Below are 27,368 nucleotides of genomic sequence, written 5' to 3'. Positions count from 1 at the left end.
CAGGCCTTCCAGATCATTAATTGTCTTCCAGAGATGTTCTGCTTCTGAAGAGCCTGTGCCACTTGAAACATTGTGTATGACTCATTGCCTCATTGCTGTAAGCTTGCCAAAGCATGCTCAATGTAGCAGACTCTCCAAATTTAATGCAAAATTTCACATTAGCTCCTTGTTCCAACTTCCTGTCCATGACAAAAATTTTTTACAATTTCTCACTAGACACACAATCATAGGCTGCCATCTGTTGGGATGCTACAGAACTAGTCTCGGAACTTTTTGATACCTTATTATATATATATAATTTCAAATGCCCTAACCTCTTAGCATGTTTTTTAAACAAGTCACTAAGAGAGAGAGAGAGAGGAAGGAAGGAAGGACAAACTGAGACAGAGAGGGAGTGTCTGTCATGTGGGTCTTCTCAAAGCATGACTTCTCAAAGCAGAAGTACGAGTTACTGAGAGATGAGAAGGGGAGACAAAATATTTCGAAAACAATTGGACGGATTTTCTTTGAAACAAAGTAACTATTTTATCTAATTTTCCGATCATATGGATAAAAAAAAATCACACGGCATGCAACGCATACTTGAGAGTGCACGCTCCTGATATATATATATATATATATATATAAAACCAAGATAAAGCAGGCTTGAACAACATGCCTAGGACATCTCAGTATGTCTAGCATGACATCCCCTTCTTTATGTACCTGATATGACAAACTGCATAGGCAGATGCTACACTATTAGATGCACAAAATCCTACCCATAACAGACAGTTGCAGGAGGAGTCGGAACGATTGTCATACTGAATAAAGGTGCCAAATGCATCTTCCATTTCCTTCAATCATATTACACATACACACACATGGTCTGATCAATAAGTATCCGGACTGTTGCCATAGTAATGAAGCTAAAGCATGCAGAGTGAGGCTGCTTGGTACAGATTGACCTTGAACCCTGCTGTGCGTGTGCACTAAGTTTTAACATTCTTGCTCACTTCTGCTGTTTACAGCAGAAGTGAGCTCGAATGTTAAAACTTAATATGCAAGCACAGCAGATTTCAAGGTCAATCTGTGCTTCACTTTGCTTGCTTTAACTTTGTTACTATGGCAACAGTTTGGATATTTATTGATCAGACCTCGTATGTATGTATGTATGTATGTATATATATATATATATATATAGCTAGCTATTTGTCAGAAATAAATATTTGCTTTGAGAAAACTAAAAATCAAATAAACATGTTATGTACAATTTTATATTCTTTTAGTTTCTATAGACAATGTAATTTATAAATTTTTTTTAAAACTATCCAAGAATCATGTAGTTTTTAGTAGGTGGATTTTTCAAAAATGGAAGAAAAAAAAAATCCAATAATTTTATTTAAGATACTTTATTTCTAAACATACTTTGGCAGAAAAATACAACCTGATATATAAATATTGTTTATTGATTTTAAATAAATGAAAAAAATTAGCAATAAATTAGACATTTTAAAATCATTTCCTCTATCTATTTAAAATCCAAGTGTATTTTTTGGTAGGGGCTTAAAACCAGCAATAGGAGGCATCTCTCCAGAAATAGCTGGACATGCTAGAACCCTTACAGTGTCATTACATTCATTGTTATGACGAACACCACTCATGATCACCAAATGATCGCCTTTCTTTATTGTCTTTAATTGTAAGCCAATTCCTATTCCACGATAAATCCTCCTATCCAAATCCACCATAGGATCATCTGCAGCAGCCTCTACAATAATAAAAATCAAATTTTTAATTTTAAAAATAATTAGATCTTTGGAAATACATTCTTAATTCATTTTAATTCTGTCACAATGTCATTTCACAAATTCTTCAGAATCCATATAAATAGATTCTACTTTAGTAATTTTTTTTTAACACAAAATTTGTTTACTAAATGTTGAATAAAAACTAAAATCTTTTGATATGATTTTCCATTTTTTTTTTTTTTTTTTACCTAATGTAAATACGATTTTGCTACAGAAGTCTATAAACAAATTTATTGAGCTTAACATAACTACAATCAGTGATTAAAAGACATTGCTTTATAAGGCACCAAATTAAAAATTAAAAATTGCTGTAGTCAAGTTTTATAAGAAAAAAAAAAAAGGCATGTAACAACTTAATAAATTTTACATATCAGAGCAGTAAGACTGATTGAGATAGACCATATTCTATACAGTACATGTTAATGCTTTTCTTTGCTCAAATAAAACAAAAAACTAACAGCAACACTTATTGATTACAGAAGATTGCTTTGTCCAATGATTTTCACCTTATAACAATTTTTTTTAGTCTGTCATTGAGAGTACAAATGTTAACTTAAAACCATCTAAGCATGAAAATTAAGATTATACTTTTCAGGAATTAAATGTCATTTCATATGTATTAGAAGAATTCATTTTCCTATCTTAAAATTTTGATTAACAATCATTAATCTTAAGACAGTATATAAGTGGTCAATTTTATAGTCAATGGCAGTAACCCTGTCCAATACTGTAAAGAAGCTGTCTTTGTAGAAGGTAACATAAGGTCTTCAAAATCATCAAGGAACAAAATAAAGTCATTTTTTTTTCTTCTCTAATTTGATATAACTTATATTTAAATATATCAAGGTTAATCATTTGTTGAAGTATATTGACAAAATAAATTAAAACATTAAAAAGGTGGAAAGTACTACATAAAAAATTTTACATGGTAACATAATACACATGTCAGCTCAAGCAGCAAAATAGTGACATAAGAGGAACAGGAGAATAACAACCTAACGATACATCAGTCTTAGACAAATTAGATCTTTATAAAAAGGGATTCTTCCTGTAAAAAGTCCATACCAAATTATATGCATATCAATCTATTTCTCTACTACACCCTTTGGAATTTCTGTTCATAATTTTATTTTTTCTTCTTAGAACCACTTTTAGTTTCATTCGTGCCAAGTAGAAAGCTGCTTACTCATAAATATGCTTGCATATAATATATACATGTATACATACACACACACACACAAATCTTAAGTGAATTATATGCAGAAGTAAACTACCTGAAGTAGTTCTCCAAAAACCACTGAAAGATAAATATAAAAACCAACAAGAACAAGACTAGAAAAAAATAGAAAAGATCCAAGTAAACCAGTTTTCTCATAAGAAAATAATGCAACACTTCAATAAGTCTACTGATTGGATGACAACCAACTGTTTATGCAAAATCCAATTAGTAAATGCCCTTGAAAGAATAAATTCTGAGCTTTTACTAGAGACTGAACCAAGTGTTAACAGGAAAAAAAAAGCTACCAAGGAGTATGGTTCTATAGAGACAGCCACTTAGTATTGTACTAGGTGAACTTTTCCTTTGAAATTCACATATCTTGATTATGAAACAAAAGTAATAGGTTAGTCTGACTACAAATATTATTCTTAACTATTTCATTTGTTCTTCATATATGTACCTAATAAGGAGAAAAGTTAAAATTGCTATTCAACTGCACTTTGAAGAAGAGTAAATAAAAATAACTTCAGAAGAGTTTTTGGTACAATAACCACCAAAGCTAAATTCTTTTGAAAGGCTCAGTTTTCGAATTTTTGTAATATTGTGTCTGTATCAAACAAAAACAAAAGTTTATTAACTACATACAGAATGGAGGTAAGCAAAGACTACAATTAAATTCACCCTAAAAAGTATTAGCATCATCACTTATTTACTACTTTAAAAATATATAAATAAAATACATGTAATTTTAAAAACAAACATTCTCAATAACTTGTCCAGCCTTTCTACTTCACACCACTTTCATTAAAATGTAAAGCCCTTTCAGTTCTCAAATGAAGAGGCAAAGAACAAACCACCACTAATGAAACTATTTTCTATCAAAGTCACCGTGTTTTCAGTGTTATAGCTTGAACAATTCTGAAAATGCCATTTCCCAATTTTACATTAACTTACTTTTCTGCTTATTTAACATCAACAATTATTATTATTACTACTATATATGTACACACACACCTGCACATGTGTATTTATATACACACCTGTGTGGATTACCTTATTCTAGATCCTCACTTAACATGTTCCAAACACCTTTTCAATGAATTCAGCCTAGTTTATTATCATAGAAAGTACCTAATTGAATATACTAAAATGGTACTTGTATAGTTAAAGTTCTTTAAAACAATATTGTGTATGTTACAAGATGAAATATTAGTTCACTCATACTTTAAGAAAGTGCCTAGCTCCAACAAGAGTCTACAAGCAACAGCAAAAGCTCAGTTAGAGACATTTTCAATAACATCATCATCATCGTTTAACGTCTGCTTTCCATGCTAGCATGGGTTGGACGGTTTTGACTGAGGGCTGGCAACCAGATGGCTGCACCAGGCTCCAGTCTTGATCTGGCAGAGTTTCTACAGCTGGATGCCCTTCCTAATGCCAACCACTCCGAGAGTGTAGTGGGTGATTTTTACGAGCCGCCTGCACTGGCAATGACCTTGCTTGAATCTTTTTACACGTGCCCACCGGCACAGGTGCCAGTGAAGCGACGTTGGTAACCAACAATACATCATATATATATATATATATATAATATATATATATATATATATGAAGATAATTAAAAATTAATGTTTATTAAATATACCTAAAACATCAGATATGCATATATTTTTAAAAAATAACCTATAAATAATACATCTTGAAAGACCAATGCCATTAAAAAAAAACAATTTAAGAAACATTTTGCCACTGTGTCCATGTGTACTACTATCAAAGAAGGATCACCATGAAAGTAAAAATGATAGACAAATGTAAAACAATGATGAATGAGTGAAATGACTTACCAAGAGATCCTTACAATAGGTTAGGTATAGATCCAAAACCCAGAACAGCAAAAGATATCTGGTCTTATGAAGTATAATGGAATCAAAAAGATGAGGCAACAAGCAGAACCTGCTGCATTGTTTTCATTACTTAAACCGGTTTTTCTCATGGAATACAACACTAATAATGGTAGCCATACACGTGGAGCACCAGAAATTGCATACATTAGAAATTTTAAAAATATATTAATATTAATAATGAAATTATTGTATACAGTGCTCAGGTGCACCACAACTTGTCAGAAAGTGCATATAAAGTATTAGATTCAAGCAACAATTTTAATTTGAGAATGTTAATTTTTAGTTTCAAAAGCAATAAAGAAAGAATATTTCCTCGTCTTCAAGAAATATAAAGTAGAGAATTATATTAACCAACAGGTAAACATGAAATAATTTACCGTTCTCGAATTCCTTTTTTAAAAGAACTCCATTTACTAACATAAAAAGCCAGAATTTCACACCTGAAGCTTCAAATTGTCATAAGATTTAATAATCCCACACTACTTTCTTACTCATTGAAAGTCAATAAATAAGAATGTCATAGGTGTATTAGTGAATTTTGAAATACAAATACTTGTGTATATATTTCAATTAATTTGTTTTTTAATTAATTCTATAAATCTCAGCTTTTGTACAATGTACATCATAAGTAACATTTGTTAATGAATTTCAAATGTATTATCCACACAATTTTTATATATATATATATATATATATATATATATATATATATATATATATATATATATATATATATATAAGTAACTATGTTGAGGAAACACCAACAGACAATTTATATCAAGCTTAATTCTAAGTTTAGCATTCATTTTATGTAACAAATAATTGAGGTCCTAATAGCGCCACCATCCATTCCCACTAAGAAACTTACCTCCCCTTACAAAGTAAAACATCAAAGAATTTCCAAAAGACAAATAAAAAATATACACATAACAGGCATCTGCATAGTTTTTTTCTCCAGAAATTTCCCTCAGACACTTGCCCATGGTGCAGCAAAGTGGGATCAAACCCGTTACCATATTGTTGTGAAGAGAATTTAATCTCAGTTATGCTTGCAACCATTTGTTGATGCATTTTTCCAGTCCACTATATTTACAAAAATTAAAGAAACATTTCAAATTGTTAAAATTTAATTTCTCTTTTACTGACCTAAATAGATGAAGAATAGGTTGGGAAAAGGAATGTTAGAGACAGCAGAAAATTAAAGCTTTCTGGGTAGACATTGCAGGAAAAAGACCAGTAACCAATTAGTTAACCAAAGTTAAATGTTAGCCAAAAGCACTTCCAAGCAGAAGGAGGTAGATTTTAAAATGGGATTAAAATTGTCAGTTTCAAAGAGAAAAAAAAAAACAAAATAAATAAGGGATAAATGACAAGGACGACTAAAAAAGTATTTGCACACATTTATTAACAATTTAACAAACCATTTTAGACACAAACAAATCTACAATTTATTGAAATATTGTATCTCAAAAATGAAGATTTCATAAAACAAAGAAAAAATGTCCTAAAACATCAAAATTAAAAACTAAAACAAATAGAAAGTATTCCTACAAGACTTTTGAAAGAAAAATCTATTCATGAGTTTTAAATATATGAAATAATTAGCTCAACTTATACTTCATATTCAGGAAACGTACTACAATAAATTCTATAACTAAGATATTTTACATTAGATTTGCCAAATATATTGGGTTATATTTGTCGTATTCAATGAGTATCAACTAAAATATGAAATATTTTTTAGTTTACAAAATTACAAAGGAACCATGTAGCTCAAAATTTCAAAACTGCATTTTGAAATTTTATAAATTCTGGTCCCAGTTGAAAAAAAAAAAAAAACAAAAAACAAATGAATCAAACAAATGAAATACTTGCAGGAGTATAACACATTGTAGATTTTGAGTCTTTAAACAGCTTTAAATACAAAATAATTTTGGAAGTTGAACTAATGTTATATTAGAACAAGTTATTCATGTTAACAACTGTGTTATTTTGCTTCAGATCGTTATTTTTTTCTATTAGACATGATTATTTCTTTTCAAAAATTCTTAGCAATGAAAGTTTCTTGTACAGAAATTTATGTAAACCTTCATCTTGAAAGTAAAAACAATGAAATCACCATCGGGATTAGCATAGAAAGAAATGAAAAATTGAGAAACGAAAGCTCCAAGTATTATTATACTTAATATTTTAGATGTTGCTGCAGAAGTAGTCAAAAGGTATTACTAAAATCACTTAATTTTATAGTCACACTTTTCATGGAAAGGATAAGTACATGATTGTATTTACTACAAAGTAAGTCCCTATTTAAGACAGGGTAGACATCTGTTATTCTATATAAGAAAAAAAGGTCACTAAATTGAAACAGGAGTTTAGAGTAAGTCTCTAAAGAACTGGCAACCCAGCATCATCAAAATCACATCGTTCAAAAGTGACTGGCCATAATAGGAGTCATTTCATCTCTGCCGGGTGCATTGATAAGTCTCAGCGTGTTAGTGAAGCCTGAACCAGATTTCCAACCAGTCACAATCACTAGAGGAACTCCCTTGAAGATAAACCCATGGTCATGCCCAGCTTCCAGAGCTCTCTGAATGCGTTTATCAACATCCTCAGTCCATTGACTGTCTCTTTTCTCTGTGTAGGAAATTTAAACAGAGCATAAGACCTAGAAATGCTTACAAGTAAATGCATTAAGTGTATTTATTTCATAAAATAATCAAATTCATGCAAATATGTATAAAACATCACACAGGCATAAGGAAAAGAAAATAATGGGCAGCACACAAAGGGTGATGCTAAACAACTGTTTAAGTAGTTGAAACAATATGATATATATAATGTTTCATTAGGTTTTTGTAATTCATCACTTTTCTTTATATTTTCAAGATTTTAAAGCAAACTTATTTTTTAAAAATCTGGACCTTTTGAAATTGAACTTAAAATTTTATGCAAGATAAATTAAGAATGAAAATAATAATCTTAACTATAATAACAGTGATGACAATTGTTGGAATGAAACTAAATGAAGAAATTATAATTTGCTTTTAGAATAGAAATTTTACCAGGAACATGTAGGAGAAATGGAATATCCCCTTACTAATAATATTCTACAAAATAAAAATATATAACTTAAACATTTTTTAAACTGAAATCATTTATTGAAAATGTTAAAAAGAAAAAACAATGTGAAACAAATATATTACAAACTCTCAAATCAAATGATACACAGCTAATAGTATTTAAATAATATTTTCTCAAATTCCTAAAGAATTACCGTGGAAAAAGATAAACATATATTTGGATGTATTAGAAACTGATTTAATGTAATGAAAGTAATAACTTTTCTTTTGAATGTAGCAACATTCTACAATGATCAAAATTTAGTTTACTGAACTTGTTAACAATTGATTCAACCAGAACATTAAATGAAACCAAACTTCAAACCTTGTGGTGAAAAGGAATTTTTCATGTTCACTTAAGAATGGAAATGAATTGTAATTTTGTAAAGAAATTAAATTCTAAATATATAGTAACCCTTCAACTAATATCACAACTCAAGAGAAATGCTAAAATTATGGAGTAATTCCTACAACAAATTGGTTAACTTTTACTTGTTCAAGATTCTTTCCACATTTACTAGCCATTTCCATCATCCCCTTTACCAATATGAAACTTTATTGAAGCTCATCAATTCGTTTCACCAGCCTAGTGTTATTCAAGTTTCATCACATACCCAAGGTACTGATCCATGTTGCAATACAAAAAAGTTCATGATAGGCACTAATAAAAAAAAGTGCCTTTAATGCAATTTGATATTCAAATCTTCCTTCATAAACCAACCAATATTCCAAGTTCAGACAAGCTAATAAAATACCAAGTTCCAACTAAACATTCTATATTAGGCAGACTGAGGATTCAATAACAAATTGAGTGAACTCAGGTTTTCAGCCTTCCATGGTGGGCAAGTCTTGCTTGTATAATAGAAAAATCGATATCACCAACAAATTTAATTAAGCTTGAAACTTCTAAACTCATATCTAAGGTAACCATTTTGTCAGATCTAATGACTTTATAACAAATTAGTTTGCTTTTACTGGCTTCTAAAAGCAATCATCTTAATGGGGAAAATATCTACACTACAAATGTATTCATAAACCTATTTGCCATTAATTAATATTTTTTTCTTAATTACTTTGGTATTTTCCCTGTTTAACAAGACGCAGTGCTTTGTTCACATGCATTTTAACAATAAGTTCATTGTGTTAGTGGGTTCTAAAAGTAGTAGAATCTCTAAGAATAAACAAAATTATATGTGTATCTTGCATAGTTTAAGCATTCAACTGAGGGTTAACTTACCTTCATAATAAATTGGAATAATCCCTCTATACATGTGAGCCTGGCGAGCAACCTGTGCAGTTCTAGTAACAGCCAGGATTGGACAACGTGGACGATAGGCAGAAATAAGATGAGCTGACCTAAAAAATGCAAAAAAAATATATAACAAAACTTACAACTGCTACTGATTTTCAAGACACATTTGAATGAAAAGTTATTGCAGTTCATAAATATATATAGGCGTAGGAGTGGCTGTGTGGTAAGTAGCTTGCTTACCAACCACATGGTTCCGGGTTCAGTCCCACTGCGTGGCATCTTGGGCAAGTGTCTTCTGCTATAGTCCCGGGCTGACCAATGCCTTGTGAGTGGATTTGGTAGACGGAAACTGAAAGAAGCCTGTGCGTGTGCGTATATGTTTGTGTGTCCGTGTTTGTTCCCCTAGCATTGCTTGACAACAGATGCTGGTGTGTTTACGTCCCCGTCACTTAGCGGTTCGGCAAAAGAGACCGATAGAATAAGTACTGGGCTTACAAAGAATAAGTCCTTGGGTCGATTTGCTCGACTAAAGGCGGTGCTCCAGCATGGCCGCAGTCAAATGACTGAAACAAGTAAAAGAGTATATATATATATATAGCAGCAATACAAGGGTAGAAGCAATGTAATAGGTAACATTTTATTTGCAATAGTTAAATCTGAAAATTTTATTTAGTTTACTAAATTAGATCTTTCAGATTTTAACAGTCATTAACCCTTTAGCATTTAAACCAGCCAGATCCAGCCCAAATGTTCTACCTGTTTTGTGTTCAAACTGGCTAGATATGGCCTCTCACACCTACCCTACAATGTAATTCTAAAAATAAACATTCACAACATCAAAATCCCAAAACTATGGGATAATGCATGATAAATTCAAAATGTGAATACATAAGCATTGCATTTGGCAGAATAATTTGAACACTAAAGTTTTCTCATGCAAAGGAAAAAACGAAATGATCAAAATAATCTGGTAATTGTTTCTAATTAAAAGAAAAGCCATGACTTCAGTTTTCTATAGATGAGTAGGGCAGTAAACAAAAGTCTATTTACCATCACCAAAGACTAGATTTTAGAACTATCAGCAAAACAGGTCATTTGAAAGGAAAGTATGTTCTGCAGTTTGCTGAGAAAATACAAGTAGATGCAAATAAATACCTGCAAGGTTTTGAAGCTAAGCAGTAGAAAAATATTTAACAAGTTTCAAATTTTGATGTTAATCACTTCCTCATTATTCTCAAAGCCTGTAAAAACTAATTTCTTTTCAAGGAAACTCCTCAGTTTACAGATTAGATTTTATCTGTCGGAGAATTTAAGAACGATATTTGAGATTAGTTAAGATGGTTTTAAAAGAACATACATTGTCTGTTGTTGTTCAGTCCACATTTAACAGACCTGTAATCATCCATCTTCTCAGGAAACCTATCTAGAACACCATTGTCTAATGTAGTCCTTGTGTTTTTAAGGACAGGATATGACTTGTGAGAGAATTGCCTATTTTTAGCAAAAGAGACTGATAGAATAAGCACCAAGGTTTGAAAAAAAAAAAAAAAGTACTGTGGTCTATTCATTCAGTTAAAAATTCAAAACAGTGCCCCAGCATGGCCACAGTCTATAGACTGAAAAAGTAAAGAGCAAAGGTTTGTGACATACTCCATTATATATATATATATATATATATATATATATATATAAAATCATTATCAGTTAGCATCTGCTTTCCATGTTGGCATGGGTTAGATGGTTTAACTGGAACTGGTAAACCAGAGAGCTGTACCCGCTTCTACAGCTGGATGCCCTTCCGAACACAGAGTTTAATGGGTGCTTCATACGTGCCACTGGCACAGGTGCCCTTATGTGCCACCAGTACAGGTGCCTGTTGCATTACACCGGCATTGGCCGTGACTGATTTCACATGGCTTGACATGTCTTAAGCACAACACATCAAAGTTCTCCATTTATCATCACCTGCATAAGGCCCAACATTCAAAGATCATGCTTCACCACCTTATCCTACGTCTTCCTGGGTCTACCTCTATCACAAGTTTCCTCCATAGAGATTGGCACATCTTTACACAACTGTACTTGACCATACCAGCACAGCTGTCTCTTATGCCCAATTTTTCTCTCTCGTACATGCACACTGACGTTGCACATCCAGCGAAGCATGCTAACTTCGGTTCTTTCAAGCCTTCACATGTCTCTGCAGTCACGGCTCCACTTTCACTGCCATATAACATGGCTGTTCTCACTCAAACATCATACAATCTGCCTTTCATTCTGAGGAAGAGGTCCTTTGCTACCAACAAAGGTAGAAGCTCTCTGAACTTTGCCCAGCCTATTCTTATTCTAGCAGCTACATTCTTGGCGCATCTACCTCCACAGCAGACTTGGTCACCTAGACAACAGAAGCTTTCAACTACTTCTAGGTGTCGCTTCTGGCATTTGATAGAATCAATCTTCTGTATGTTTATAGTGTTTATTGCACCTTTTCCAAGTTAGTTGGGCTATGACCCTCTCAATCACTTTCATCACCTGATCCTCTGTATTTATGTCTGTCTAAAGTGTCACCTTTACCTTTGTACCAATCAACTATGGTGCTGCTACAGTCATTGGGATGATTCCCTCGTGTACAACTCAATTAACTATATGGGTGACTAGACCATAACCCACACTGCCTGATGGACTGGGAGCTTTCCTGGTCTTCATATCCTTCATGGCCTTATCTACCATGCTACTTCTATTCAGATTCTCCTTCTCCCATGAGTTCACCACATTTAGCAGCCTTTCATAGTGACTCTGCAAAGAAAGAGGCTTGGAAGTTCTACTAACTGCAAATGAATCATCATCCATGCAAATACTTCTCTCCAACATCACAAGTTTCCCTGGCACACTATCTTGCAAACCAAAACACTTGAAATTGCTGGTCCTCACTCCACAGAACATGGCAAACTTCTTCCTTTCTGCTTCACCCCTAGCTAAGTATACCTGCCTCCTAGATTCCCTTATTTCTTTATTGCCCACAAGGGGCTAAACAGAGGGGACAAACAAGGATAGAGAAAGGGATTAAGTCGATCATATCGCCCCAGTGCGTAACTGGTAATTATTTAATCGATCCCAAAAGGATGGAAGGCAAAATCGACCTTGGTGGAATTTGAATCCAGAACGTAGCAGCAGACGAAATACTGCTAATCATTTCGCACAGCGTGCTAACGATTCTGCCAGCTCACCACCCTTTCTAGATTCCCTTCTAGCTGCCTTCTTGCTACTGCCACACTAACAGTCCTTCCAAGCATGTTTCTTTGCTTTAATGTTCCTGTCAACCACAGTTCCATCACCACGTCACCCTAGGTTTGGTTGGGGCTAACCACAAACTTGGTCTGTGGCTTTCAGTAAGTTGTCTTGTAGGAACATCCAGTTATCCTCGATGTTACAAATCAGTAACTCCTCCTCCTCCTCATTAAATGCTTCAGTTAGGATGTCTCTTCAAAAGAGACTGAAGCTTCCGGATAATCCTTTTCCAAATTGGCTTGCTTCTTAGAATCCTTTGTGCCTGTAGTTTGAAGTCACTAATGTGTAACCTACGCCGAAGGTGGAGTGGGGAGAGAGAAAGAGAGAGAGCCAATATATTTTCATTCATCATTCAAAGCTACAAAACTTTTTGATATTACTGACCTTCCAGTTGTTGTAATAACAATGATAGCAGCAGCATGACACTTGAATGAAGCTTCAACAGCTGCAATTGCAACGGTGTGGGTAGCATCTGTTGGAGTTGGTGTCTGACGTCTGAGTTCTTCAAACAGTTGACTATGAAACACAGCAGATTCAGCTTCACGAGCAATCTTTGAAAAATACATAGAACAACAACAGTATTAATCATATTGGAAGATAAAAATTCTTTAAATTTACATAACTGAGAATAATACAGTTACACTGCTAAGGTTTTCTATAATGAAAATTTTAATGTACATTAAGTCTATATTTAAAAAGGAACAAATCTGAGACTGAGGAACATGTCAAAGGAAAAAAAAGCAGTGCATCATAATATGAAGTTATTCTCAGACTAGAAACCTGCTCTGAATGTTTGCAGTAGTGTGAACCATTAAAAGATACCCAAGGGGCAGGTGATAGTTTAAACCAAGAGAAAGGTTAAGTGGAACTGCAGATATACCAACGATCATAGCTCCCGGCTCACGGCCTGTATGACATGATATGCACTCCTCCAGCTCCTAAAAGTCTAGCACTGGCCAGATTTTATTCTTTTTCAGCCTGACTATTGCCAACATAATCTTCTTCACTTCTTTCTATAAAATAGAAATACTCTCCTCTATCCATTTGGCCACCTTTCTCTCAAACTCATTCCTAGCCTCTCCTTTCAGGAATGTTTTCATAGCAGCTCACTGTTTCTCAACATGGAGGGTTCTTCCTTCCAAAAGTACTCCATCAGCCATTGTTTGCCATCAAACTCAGCCCAGAAGTCCTTATCTTCAACCCTTTTGTTACTGTATTTATTTTGAGATGCTCTGTGTTTCCTTCAATTATTTTAAATATGACAAAGAATTTAGTAAAATAACTTAGTTATCATTAAGCTAGTGTTAGGAACATAAGTTGTGACTAAGGTTTCGTGGAAGATTTTAATTCAAAATCTATGAAAACAAGACATTTGTATTCAGAGCCAGAGCCAGTTTCAGTCGGGTTGGTAACGAAAGGGTTAATCTTGTTTGCAGTATTTCTTCCCCCAAGAATAGGATGCTCAAAGCATTGCTTGGTGAACTCAAGCCAGACGAATGTTATTATAACTTGAATTCGTCAGCTAAACAATTATGCCTGAACCAAAACACATGTAGACAATGAGGAAAGAATTTACTGAATGACTAAGTAGATGTAGAGAGACAAAATAATATTAAGCTTCATTATAGCAGGGGAGAGAAATTTGAAATACAAAAATTAAATAAGGCATCCATTGTGGAGCAAGTGACCGTTGTTAAGTTTGTCTTGATAGACCTCCATGAACCATAGCCTTAGCAGTGCTTACTACATCCTAGATGACAGCAGCAAAGATTTTGAATGAATAAACAGGCTATGGATAACGTCTACAGTGACCACAATTTACAATGTTAACCAATTTTGATAAACTCATTTTCATCATTAGCATTTCAACATTTCTTTTCCCATGCTTGCACAAGTCACATGAGACTACATGGAGGCAGAATTTTCTATGGCTTGATGCTTGAACTATCACCGACTGTCACCCAAGTAAGGTAACATTAACCACGGTCTAACCAAACAATAAACAGCCCAGGCATGCTTCCACATAAGATTGCAAACAAATAATACCATATGTATGAAGGGTAGTGTTTTCTTTAGAATAAGCATGTACTTATCAAGATAAAGGAAATACACAGTAACACAAACACATACATAATGGGGTTTTTTCCAGTTTCTACCTACTAAATTTCACTCACAAGCTATTAGTCAATGTGTGGCTACAGCAATGGACACCTGCCAACAGTGTCCATACAGTTAGAGCAAACCCCAAATCATGTGGTTTTAAAGTCAACTTCTTAACTACACAGCCAGGTTAGCACCCTATAACAGCCCTGCTTGTGCTTGTGCCCAAAAGCGTAGCTTTAAGGGAGGAAGTTACTCTCTGACCTAGCCCAAATGTTTGCAACAAAGACAGCTGCTAAAACAAAGGTTATGTTTAACTAGGAAACAGATTATGTCTATCACCTAACATGGTTAAAAAAAAAAATTTTTTTAAACGTACAAAATTTGGCAAATTTATTAAAATTGTAAAAATACTAATCAACAAAAATACTAATAACAAATCATAAAATAGCTTTGAACATTATCAATCAACACCTACTTTAGCCATCATACGAACAGCATCCAAAGGATAGGAGCCTTTGGCAGTTTCTCCTGACAACATAACACAGTCTGCACCATCCAGAACAGCATTTGCAACATCACCAGCTTCAGCTCGAGTTGGACGTGGTTTCTTCACCATACTTTCCAACATCTGATAAAATAAATTGATCATCTCTGTGAAATGTAAGCAACCTCAATAACGAAAAAAAAAAAAAATATTTACTTTATATATAAGCTTTTCTAACTTGGATGCATACACAGATCTGCCTGAATGCTTGCTACAGAGTGAACTTTGTGAAAGACCTGAATACAAGGGCTAACTGGCAGTGTTAAACCAGGTAAGAATAGAGACGGATCTCTTCAACAGGCAGCTTCCGTCAAACAAATTTCATTCACAAAGCTTTGGTTAATTCCTGGCAATAACAACCTAAAGTATTTCCTTGAAACAATATTATAATTAGAAATATTGAATTTCTAAATGTCTCAAAGAGACATGAGTGGTGGTGGAGCGATAGTGGTTGTATACTGTCAACATAACGTGACAGTCCCGTAAAGGGAATTACATCACTCCTATATAGCCTTAGGAAGCATCGACGCTTCCTGTCGGCTTTGACACATTTCCTGTGTCCTTATATTTGCGAAGGATATAATTGATACTGGAACTGAAAGGCATATATTCAGTACAAATTAAATGTATCAACAATACAATTCGTTTTGATAGCAAAATAAATAACAGATATGGAATTTTCAAAGCCTATAAAACTACACTTGGTGTGATAACTTGTGACAAATTAAGTTTAAATAGTTAACAGCTAATGTCCAAGAAAATATATAGATGTGAGCAAGAAAACAAAAATTTACTGAAACTAAATTGAAAGGCTGACAAATGTCAGGTAAAACATTTGATTTAAGAATTATCAGATAATTATAGAATTGTCTGCATTAAGAGAAATAAACAAAAGAGACTAAAGCTAAAAGTAAATAAGATTGATAAAGCTGGCTGAATGAGTTTTCTAAATTGAAGATAATTTTAAGAGCTTCCTGGAGTTAAATGAACCGTTAATTGCAACTAGTATTTATTTTCTATCCCAATAGGCTGAAATATTCATCATCATTGTTCGACCATGGTCGAGACAATGGAATTTACTATGTTACGCTAGACTTCATGGTCCATCATAGCATTACGGAGGTCCTGTTTCTGAATGCCTGTATCCTGGAGATTACATCAGGGTAGGACAGTGAAATATTACATTTAATGTCTATGGAACATTCTGAACTGATGACTTTTGATCTGCAAACAAAACAATTTTAGTGGTTATATAATGAAAGACACCAAACAATTATGTACATACATACCTGAGTGGCACAAATAACAGGTTTACCAGCTTTGTTGCATTTAGCTATCATCATCTTCTGGGCTAAAAACACTTTTTCAGGAGGAATCTCAATACCCAAATCACCACGCGCAACCATGACCCCATCAGTTTCCTTCAAAATTTCATCAAAGCTGAAACAGAAGAAATAAAATTGTCAAAGATGTTCAACAAACTGATGGGGAAGCAAAAAATTTAATTTGAAATAATTACTTTTTCACGCCTTGGTGGTTTTCAATTTTCACAAAAATTTTAATGTCTTTTCCTTTCTCTCCAAGAATTTTTCTGATTTCTCGAACACCATCAGCACTTCTTATAAAAGAAGCAAACACCATATCAACCTAAATAACAAACGAATTAAATTGAGAAAGTGTCAAGATTTTGTAAAATAAACCAATATTCAATATTAAACTCTGGAAGAAAAAAAAAAAAAAAAAAAAATTACATACGTCTTGTTCTACACCGAATAGCAAATCTTGTTTATCTTTTTCTGATACAGCAGGCAAATCAACAGGAACTCCAGGTAAATTGCAGCCTTTCTTACTACCAAGGTCACCACCATTTTCAATTTCACAATCCATATAGTCAGAACCTACAATTTAAAGATACCAAGTTTAACCAGGGCCTACATGCATCATACAACCTTCCCTTCCCTTCACTTGGAGAGGAAGACTTTTGGTAAAAGCTCTCTGAACTTTTTTCATCCTATTTTTATTCTATCAATTACATTTTCTGTACAACCTCCTCCACTGCTAGGTTACCTGGGTAGCAAAAATTATCTAAAACTTCCAGAAAGTCACCGGGATATTTAAGGATATCAGTTTCCCGTGTATCTGTGGTCTTTATGTCTCCCATACGTCTTCCAAGTATGAACACTTTCTCCGTTAATCTTCCAACTATTCCACTGCACCTTTTGCGTGTCCACGGCTTGCACTGGGTATACCAAAAGGAATTTCTGCGTACACCCTTCCTATATACCAAGCCAGGCCATTTACCTGATGGGTGAAAGGTCCTCTCTGATTTTTGCTCACTAGGACCTTATTTTTTGCTAAGTTTACTAAGATGCTTAGATTGCAAGTTCTGTTTCCACATCTGGAATTTCTTTTCTAATTCTGTTACAAATTCAGCTACAAGGGCAAGATCAGCAATATAGGCGTTGCCATGGGCTTCCAATCTTAAATTCCTCTGTTATGGCCTAGAGGAAGATGAATAGGAGGGGGCTGAGAACTGACCCTTGGTGAACACTGACCTGTACATTAAATTCCTTAGTGTACCCATGGCCAACTCTTAACTTACTACCAGCATTCCTGTACTATAGAGCTTTCACAAGCCATTCATCTATCCCTAGCTTTCTCAAGGACCACTATATCACAGAGTGGGGTACCCTGTCAAAGGTTTTCTCTAGATCAACAAATGCCAAGTACAACAGTTTGTTCTTAACTAAATACTTCTTTTGCAGTTGCCTGACTGAGGAAAAACAAATGCAAATTAAAAAAAAATATACTTTGTTTAATGTTATCAAGCTGGAAATAAGTGCTGTTCCTATTTTGAACTGATAAGGAATAACCAGCTGTAAAAGCAGTTAATGGTCAATAGCATAGTGAGACCCTGGTAAATATAAAATCCTCCAGTGGACCAGAACAAAGGAACCAAAATCAAGTTAAAGGTTCATTGATCTTAAACCAGTGAACTTCAGAGAAACTTATGAAAATAAAATACTTCAAAGTATTCTACGAGAATAATTACCCATCAATATTTATATGCTGATGTTAAAAACATTTGTTTTTTATTAATGTTTTGCATTCTTTTTTTTATAATTACACTCATAGTATTTCCATCTTTCTATTCTTCTCACTTTAGATATAAAAAAAAGCCATTTTCTTTCAATGCTGATAAATGCTAATTTATTTCACCTTCAATTAACCAAACTCTTCCACAACCATTTCCCATTATATATCATTCGTCTCTTTTCTCTATCACAGCTTTATTTTTGATCAATATATTCTAACACAAATCAATCCAATGTGTTTATGAAGATTAGAAGCACTGACAAATAAATCTTTCAAGTTTTATGGCACTTATATAAGAAACATCAAAATAACGTTTTGTTTTTAAGAGTACTACAGATTCTTGGATTTCTAAATATGATAGAATATAAAAATCAAATAAAAATATTACCCATGTTTTTAACAATAACAGAAATTAAGCCATCATCAATGTACATTCGAGATCCTACTTTCATGACTTTGGTAATGTTTTTGTAATCAACATACAAAGTATTTTCATCACAAGCCTCCATAGCACTCTCATTTGTTGTAATCTTTATTTTTGCTCCCGTTTTCAAAGACACTTCAGCTGAGGGACCCTGAAAACAATTTTAAGTCATTAATAAGTATTCAAAAACATCAAAACAATCATCAATGAAAAACAAAACTGTATATACTTTCATTATCTATAGTCAATATTTACAACTAATATTCTGAAAATATCTGAGAAATTTAAGTATTCATCAAGTGATAAGGAACTTAATCAAGGGACATTCAAACATCATAAGTGGAAAGTGTAACCTCTCGAAAGAGCTGTTCTTCACTCCTGCTCCAGAGCATGGGCTGCGGGGTCACTCCGCAAAGGTCTATCTACAACGATTTCATCTCAATCGAAGGAGAGGGGCTTTCTCCGTCCGGGTTGTGGATTCGTGGAATAAGCTGCCGGACGAGATAGTGAAGATGCCGACGACCGCTCGGTTCAAAGTCTCTCTTGACCAGAAATGGCCTGAACTCTTTGTATGACCACCCTCCCTGTACATAACTCCCTGTACCCCTACATGGCTTTTGCTTTTTGAGCCAATAAAAATTGAATTGAATTGAAAAAAAAAAAAATTAAAATAAATCAAAACTACCTGCTCACATTCCTGATGGAAAAGGCAGAATCCTAGATTTTCCAACTATGCTAAACTGGAAATAACGTTGTTAGATAGTTTTTTTTTTTCGTTCTTTTTTTTCAAAATATTAGAGAATTAATTATGGTATATGCAAAATTCTTAATATAATAGCTACCTAATGCAGTAAATGTCAATTCAGATTTAGGCTATAACTACATACCCAGTAGGGCATGTAGTTATAGCCACTCACTACCTTAAGAGCATGCTATCATAAGAGCTACTGATAGTTTCATGCTTTTATGTAACCTTAAATAGGCATATTTATAAAACACACCATGTCAGGCTCAGTTTATGTGTTAAATATATTTTAAAAAATTAGGGCACTGGACAGGGAGAAAATAAGAAAAACATGAAGGCTGATGCAAAAAGATGGAACAAGAAGAAAGAAAGAAAGAAAACTAAGTTCCCCATCCTCTCTAATTGCAGAAACCACAATGCGGCTGGTACAGAACAAATAACAGAAAATATGTCAAAGTCTGCAAGACAGCAAATCGATCTGGAGCAGGGGTATCCTCCAGTTTGACAAGAGCACTGTATACAATAATTTCATTATTATTATTATTATAATAATCATCCGAAAAATGCCAATCAAGAATGCTTAATACTGATGCATCAGTTTCAGCAATTTCCTGTTGCCTCATCAGTTAAGCCAGCTTGCCTTTGGCCCCTTCTGGACTCGCTTCACCATTAGCATTTATGTTTTTGTCATCCAAATAATTGGATGATTTAGCAATTTGCTAATGTGTATATATAAAATTAATGCGTGGTGTGGTGTATATTTCAGCCATGTATCCAGAATTTAATGTCTGTGGAAGGGTTAAGGGAAGAGCTATTTTTGTATCATCAGAATGTATTGTGCACACTGAAGTTTCCTCAATAATGCTGTTTGGAAGTCTTAAGATTGTTGTTTAGCCCCAAGTTAGCCCTGATCAAGCAGCTTTACGATCAAGAGCATTGTCATCATTGCTTTTTTTCATGTGTAGGGTACCTAGGCCCATGTTATGCAATGTGTCCTTTTCAAAGACAAGCATGATTTGATGGAAATTTGGTTGCTATTTCTAGCAGATAGAACAACCACAGAAATTCCCTTGTTGTTTCACAATACTCTGCAGCCTAAATAGAATGATTGATTGTGATACCTGCATGTATATTATGTCTTTTCAGACAAACACAATAACAAAATTATCAACCCATGCCAGCAAAATGATCAAACAAAATTAAACATCCTAAAAGCTGTGTTGATATGCACACCAATGATGATGGGGGCAAAAGAACCATTGCACTACAATCAAATCCACTCAACTGTCCTGCTATGGTCACGACCACATCCTACAGTAAAGCAAATGAGCCAGTAAAAGAGTATTAGGGATCACTAGACTTGTTACGAATAGTAACCAAATCCCATCAAATCACAACCATTTTAAAGGAAAAAATGGTCACAGTGAATAGTGTAGTCCATGTACTACATCTAAAAAGGATCTTATGTGCATGACTGAAAAGGTCATGAAGATCAGACTTTGAGGATCTTATTGAGTCTCAAAAGTCTGCAAAAACAGATACCAAAATAATGCAACATTAATTGCTTTCATTTGCTCAATCTCTCGGTTGTTAACCGCCTACAATAAACCAAGAAATTAATTGTCACACCAAATCAACATTGCACATTTTCACATAAGCTACTCATTTTTAATTTTTGTAAATGAAGCCTTATCAGTCCTACAAATTCAGCTGGAAAATGGTTTACATTTCTCGTGTTCTCAATAATTTTAAACTCAACTTACACCCTTGAGAAGGCCTGTTCTTATCTCGGGTCCTTTTGTATCCAGTGCAACAGCAATTATCTTCGGTTTATCAAACTTCTGGGTAGCTTCTCTCACATTCTTAATAGTTTCACCATGGTACTGAAACAAACAATTTTTAACAGTAAAATATATCTTTCCATGAAATGTAATTGTTTTACATATTAGCGTATTTATGGTGAAATTAACAGATATAAAGGGAAACATGAAGATACCTTTCCAATATTCTTATGTTTAGAAAAATAAAAAAATAAAGAGCAAAACACATTAGGAGTTAACCACTATTTTACAGACTAAAAATTAGATTCATAATATAAAAGTTCTAACTTGTAAAAACTTAAAATTATTTTATATATTTGCTTAAAAATAAAATAAGAAATAGGTTTTACAAGGGATGTTAAAAAAGTAAGACTAAAATATTTAAGGACACAACAGCAGGAAAAGAAAATACCTATTTTTATTTCGTTATCAGACTCAAAACATTTGAAACACCCTGCATGTGTGATTAAAATTATCGCAATAATTTTATCATTGAAATGAATATTTAAAAGGTTAAAAACAGAACCGATATTTACTTCATATGATCCATGAGAAAAATTAAGTCTGGCAACATCCATTCCTTCAATCATCATCTTCTTTAGAGAATCAACATCTTTGCAAGCTGGGCCTGAAAGTGAAATAAAATGTGTAATATGCATATACTATTATAAATTTTAAGATTCATTTTTTTGTTATCTACCCAACATTTAAAGCAGTGGTTCCCAAGGTGGGCAGTACTGCCCCTTTGCAGGGGAAAGATCCAAGGGGAGCATTGAAGAAAGTGGGGTGATAATGGGATTGTCAAAAGTGGCGAAGGATGTAAACGAAAATGAATAATGGGTTAATTAGGTTCAATTTTTATTTATGAAATACAGTGGTTTTGAATCTGCTACAGAAAGTGGTCTATGTTTGTGGTGGTGAGTGGAGGAAGCACTTGGAATGCAGCCTAGGTGCCAAAGGGGCAGCAGCCTGAAAAAGTTTGGGAACCACTGATTTAAGGCTTCACTTGCAAGAGAAATCCTAGATTTTTTCCCACCTGTGTCTGCTACATACTACTCCAATAAGATCCATTGGCGATTGTTACAACATGTGTGAGTTATGTAGAGTCTAAGTAGCTCTTTATAACATTTTCAACAATGTAAGAAATGAGGAACTTAACAAGCCGAAAAGCAATGGTACATCAGATTAATCATCACTAGAAATTCGAAGTCAAATTTGAAAAATTTCAGGGTTATTCTTAACATTAGAGGTACATACTGCTAATGATGAAAAGCCTAATAAAAAAAAAAAAAAAAAAAAAAAAAGAAGTTGATAATGTGTATGCTGTTTCTAAGGTAAATATTTTACAGCCAACTGTATTCCATTTTCCCTCCCAAATGCAGCAAATGAAAATTCATGCATTTACTTGTATCGGCAGATAAATACTTCTGCTTGATCAATTAATCTAGGATTAGCATCATTTTTTTTTTAAGACAATGAACAGATTTAGCAAACTAATTTATACCAAGCTTTTGATACCAACTACCAACCCACCCAAAATTTCCCCTGGTTCTATCTTTCAAACTTGCTGTTTTAACCTTTAGTATTCAAATTACTCTGTGAAAGGTAATACTTGATTCACATTGCTTTGAATGAATTATATATCTTTTAACTTTGAGATTTTGATTATGTGATTGTTTATTTTTAGAATAAACTTGTAGGGTAGGTGTGATAAGCTAGATTTGGCCAGTTTAAACAGAAAACCAGTAGAATCTTAGGGCTCGATATGACTGGTTTAGCCAGTCCAAAGGATTAAATTTATCTAAGTTAATACGTATCAAAATTTAATGTTAATTTGTTCCAAATAAAGTTATTTTACTAAATTCTTCATTATTTTAAAAATTAATTGAAACACAATATATGACAAATACAGTAACAAAAGGGTTAAAGACAGTCTAAGCTCAAGTCTTTTACAGTAATCCCTTGCTATATTGTGGTTCACCTTTCACGGTTTATTATTTAAGCATAGACTCCTCTGTAGCGTTTTACATTTATAATAAAATATATACAAATTATAAAAATAATTTTTTTAAAATCTACAGTACAGTACTGTTTCTACTTTGTGGATTTTTACCTATTGCAGGGGTTTTGGAATGTAACACCTGCCGTAGTCGAGGGATTACTGTACTACAAAGCTTTTCAAAGAAGCCAATCAAGTTATTCAGCAAAACCTATTGAATAAAATAAACAGAACTGAACAGTAGATTGCTAAAAGTCAAAACATCTCTCTAACCAATATGCTTGCTAGTTTGCAACATATGACAAAACTTCACAGCCAGCACTTAAAATGGTTGGCACAGTTGGTTGATTCAGTTAACTGCCTCACAACTAATCATTACTGTTATAGTAGGATCTCATTTTTATTATAGTAAGATGTAAAACTTCAATTATCAGACAAAAATTCCCTCAAGGAGGGCTTAAAAATCTGAAAATAAGAGAGAACTAACATCAATTGAAGTTTTTTGGGAGATATAGAAAATGTAGTGAATGTATTTAACAAAACATGTTTAAGACGTAGAATTGAATTTGTTGTTTTTTTTTAACATTTTAAGCATTCTTAGTGAGAATTTTTTTAATTGCCCAAACTTTCCCAACTCACTATGTAACAAAACTATTAAACTATTTGTATTTTGTTTGCAAACTGCACCCATAAGATATTTCCCATCTCCAGCCACACTGCTCATTCCAGCACATATCAAGCAATAACTATTTACCCATGGTTCATCGCATTATTAAAGTTCAGCTTCAGAAACTTTATGATTCAATCAAACAACACTAGAGTTATAAACTCAATCTGGATGTTCATGGTTCTACTTAATATAATTGGTGTTTTCCTGTAATCTCAGTTTTTTTTTTATCATTGCAAAATTGTTCATATTTAAGTCGACCCAGAAGATAAAGTCATGCTGGAAATCTATAGTAGAACACACTAAGACTGGTCAACAAAAGTGAATCACTATCATAGTGGTTAAGTCCATTCAATATTGGAGCCAAAATCTGCAACTGGCTCACCTAAGGTGAACTACATTTAATAGACACATTACTGCTAAATGACCCAAATATGATCTTGCCATGCAAGTCCTACCTACTACTAGAGAATGTATATGAGCTGAAGCTCCCTTATTCCTCCAGTGACCTACTTATCTTTTCAGCATTTGGAACAGCTTGATCAATATCTATTGAAAGATGCAAAATCTCCAAACATCAGATTCTAACACTAAATATTCCAAAAATATTCCTAATGTCATGTATCAGAACCTTTTTCTAAAACTCTCAACCCATACTGACAATTTGATTAGATAAAGAAAAGCTGAGCTCATCTTGAACACAAGATTTCCCACCTTAGAGAAAAACGAAACTAAGTTATAAAAAAAAATCTACACCCTTCAAACTGGGTCTCATCCCATCAAAGTAGCCTGCCTCAATCACCTAGCGTTTGTTTGACTAATAGAAATAACATCGAAATTCCCTTCAAATCCTGTCCTACTTTAAAAAAACTTCCACATAGCATAATGTCCTAGATGTAACATGCATGAAATAAAAGATGGGATGGTAACAGCAGGAACACTTCACCAGAACATCTGTTATGCTAAAATTTAGCTGAAAAGCATGAAAGTATAATTAACAGACTAAATGCAAAAGTAGTATTGGTAGAAAAGTAACATGTTCTCTTTGTTTCATTAAGGGTCAACAATATATTTCCTAAGTAACCACAACAATATATCTTTCATAATGAACTAGCAAGGCATTTGAATAGATACTCGTTACATTCAACTTCAAGTGATGCCTATAATTCCAGCAGATATTTCTTAGGTGTGTCTTTCGGAAACTTAGTACAATTCAACTTCCAAGTCTATTGTAATTGGACAACCTTCCTCAGTCAGACAATTGTTTCACTGATCTTTGAATTGTTGTTTAGCTCAATCACAGAGTCGAGAAATCACAACAGTCCATCCTGTAACCATAGCAACAATTACTGAAGAAACAGAATCCAATCACAAATCTACTATCCTTTACAGACTAAATCTGCAAGTCAATATGACATCCACTACATAGTCACTTGACCATTTAGAAATGACCAAATTTTCCTCAAATCACAATAGCAATCATATAGGGATATACTGAACAATGCAGAGTTAGATTTATAAAAACAGAATTATCTCAGCTGGAATGCCTCTGATCCAGTGTGCTGACAAGTTAAACAACTAAATTTGGTAAAATTAATTTTAATGAAAAGACATGTTCTTAGAATTATTTCGCCATCACAGCAACTAGTTCTCTCTGCTCCACAGAGCCCTGAAATCCATTTTTCACATAAGGACTACTGTGAACAACAAATATCCAATTTTCTTTCTCCATCAAATAAAATAATTCCTAAACTTGATATTAGGAAAGCTTTCTACCAAATCCCTTTCACAATAAACAAAAAAATTTCATTTGCATGTATTTGAGATTACCGTTTAATTAGAGAGATGCAGTGAAAAGATTTTAATGCTTCAGGGATCATCATCATCATCATCGTTTAACGTCCGTTCTCCATGCTAGCATGGGTTGGACAGTTCGACCGGGATCTGGGGAGCCAGAAGGCTGCACCAGGCTCCAGTCTGATATGGCAGTGTTTCTACAGCTGGATGCCCTTCCTAATGCCAACCACTATGAGTGTAGTGGGTGCTTTTTACATGCCAGGTGAGGCTGGCAATGGCCACAATCGGATTGGTGTTTTTTACGTGCCACCGGCACAGGGATCACAACTACAATTTCCATTGATTTTTGATGTTGGTGTACTCTACTCAATAGGTCTCCTCAAGCACAGGGTCGAAACGGTGTTTCTTTACTTGCCACCTGCACAGGAGTCAGTCCAGTGGCATTGGCAACTGCTGGGTGCCAGTCATAGGATTGGTTCAATTTCGATTCCAATTTCACTTGCCCCAATCAATTTGTCTTTAATCAATTTGTCTGATCTCCATGAAATGCATATGATTACCTATTGATGATCAAAATGCACAGTCAACATCTCATGATAGTTTTCATATATAAACTTACAAATCTGGTGCCTTTCTCTTAATTGTAAGGCATCGGTTATGATGAGGGTTCCAGTTGATCTAATCAATAGAACAGCTTGCTAGTGAAATTAATGTGCAAATGGCTGAGCACTCCACAGACACCTTTAACGTATTTCTGAGGAAGATTCAGTGTGACACAATGTGATAAGGCTGGCCCTTTGAAACACAGGTACTGCTCCTTTTTACCAGCTGACTGAACTGGAGCAACAGGAAATAAACTGTCGTATTCAAAGGCACACTGCACAGCAGGGAATCAAACTCACAACCTTATGATGAGCCAAATACCCTAACCACTAAGCCATGCACCTTCCACAACTCTCAGACACGATGAAAACCATCATGGAATTTCAGTGTTTTCCCAAGTTTCCACTATTTCTATATTCAAGGAACAGCCCCAGGAGTTTATCAGTATACTAAACCATTGCTATTATCTCTTCAGGGGTAAAGGGGGGGGGGAACCACCACCTGTGTCATCTCTTGTGAAAGGTAGGAGGGTCCAGTTTGCTAGACATTGTTGTAGAGCTGAAAACAAGGCAATTTCTACTCTTCTCCTCTGGAAGCCATCTGCTTGCGATACCAGAAGGCACACACTCTCCTACCCTGATGTAATCTCCAGGGATACAGGCATCCAGCAACAGGACCTCCATAATGCTATGATGGACCGTGAAGTCTGGTGTAGCATGGTAAATTCCATTGTCTCGACCACGGTCGAACAATGATGATGATTATCTCTAATTGCACCAAAGAAATGAGCCATTTAACAGAATTCTAAAATCAAAGTTTAAAGATTTACCACCCTCCACTATAAACACTGGATCAAGTGAAACCATTGCTACACTGCTCAACAACAATTCCATAGTGACGTGCATCAACCCATTGCAATTATTCTGACATGTTTGCAAGCAATGGCTAAAGCAATTCTGTTGACAATTCAAAGCATATTACTGACATCTGATGCAAAC

General features: G+C 34.0%; 1 protein-coding gene across 4 annotated transcripts in view; it reads right to left on the bottom strand.

Annotated features, from left to right (window-relative positions):
• Positions 1–1,494: 1,494 nt before the first annotated feature.
• Positions 1,495–27,368, bottom strand: part of LOC115220020 (pyruvate kinase PKM) — a 51,993-nt gene continuing 26,119 nt past the window's right edge. For 3 of the 4 annotated variants that reach the window (XM_029790331.2, XM_036509494.1, XM_036509496.1), the window contains exons 4-13: positions 21,841–21,932; positions 21,248–21,367; positions 18,704–18,890; positions 16,975–17,117; positions 16,739–16,866; positions 16,509–16,659; positions 15,151–15,303; positions 12,957–13,123; positions 9,270–9,388; positions 1,495–1,750 (exon numbers count right to left, since the gene is read on the bottom strand). In XM_029790331.2, the coding sequence (XP_029646191.1) occupies positions 1,515–1,750; positions 9,270–9,388; positions 12,957–13,123; positions 15,151–15,303; positions 16,509–16,659; positions 16,739–16,866; positions 16,975–17,117; positions 18,704–18,890; positions 21,248–21,367; positions 21,841–21,932 (1,496 nt within the window). In that variant the 3' untranslated portion in view covers positions 1,495–1,514. Of the gene's footprint in view, positions 1,751–6,858; positions 7,548–9,269; positions 9,389–12,956; positions 13,124–15,150; positions 15,304–16,508; positions 16,660–16,738; positions 16,867–16,974; positions 17,118–18,703; positions 18,891–21,247; positions 21,368–21,840; positions 21,933–27,368 lie in introns of those variants that run through there. The other variant, XM_036509495.1, reaches the window with a different exon arrangement.

This window comes from Octopus sinensis, linkage group LG15 (assembly GCF_006345805.1).
Source record: "Octopus sinensis linkage group LG15, ASM634580v1, whole genome shotgun sequence".
NCBI lineage: Eukaryota > Metazoa > Mollusca > Cephalopoda > Octopoda > Octopodidae > Octopus > Octopus sinensis.
Note: the sequence above shows the minus strand (reverse complement) of the source record. Positions and strands in the feature narration are given on the sequence as shown.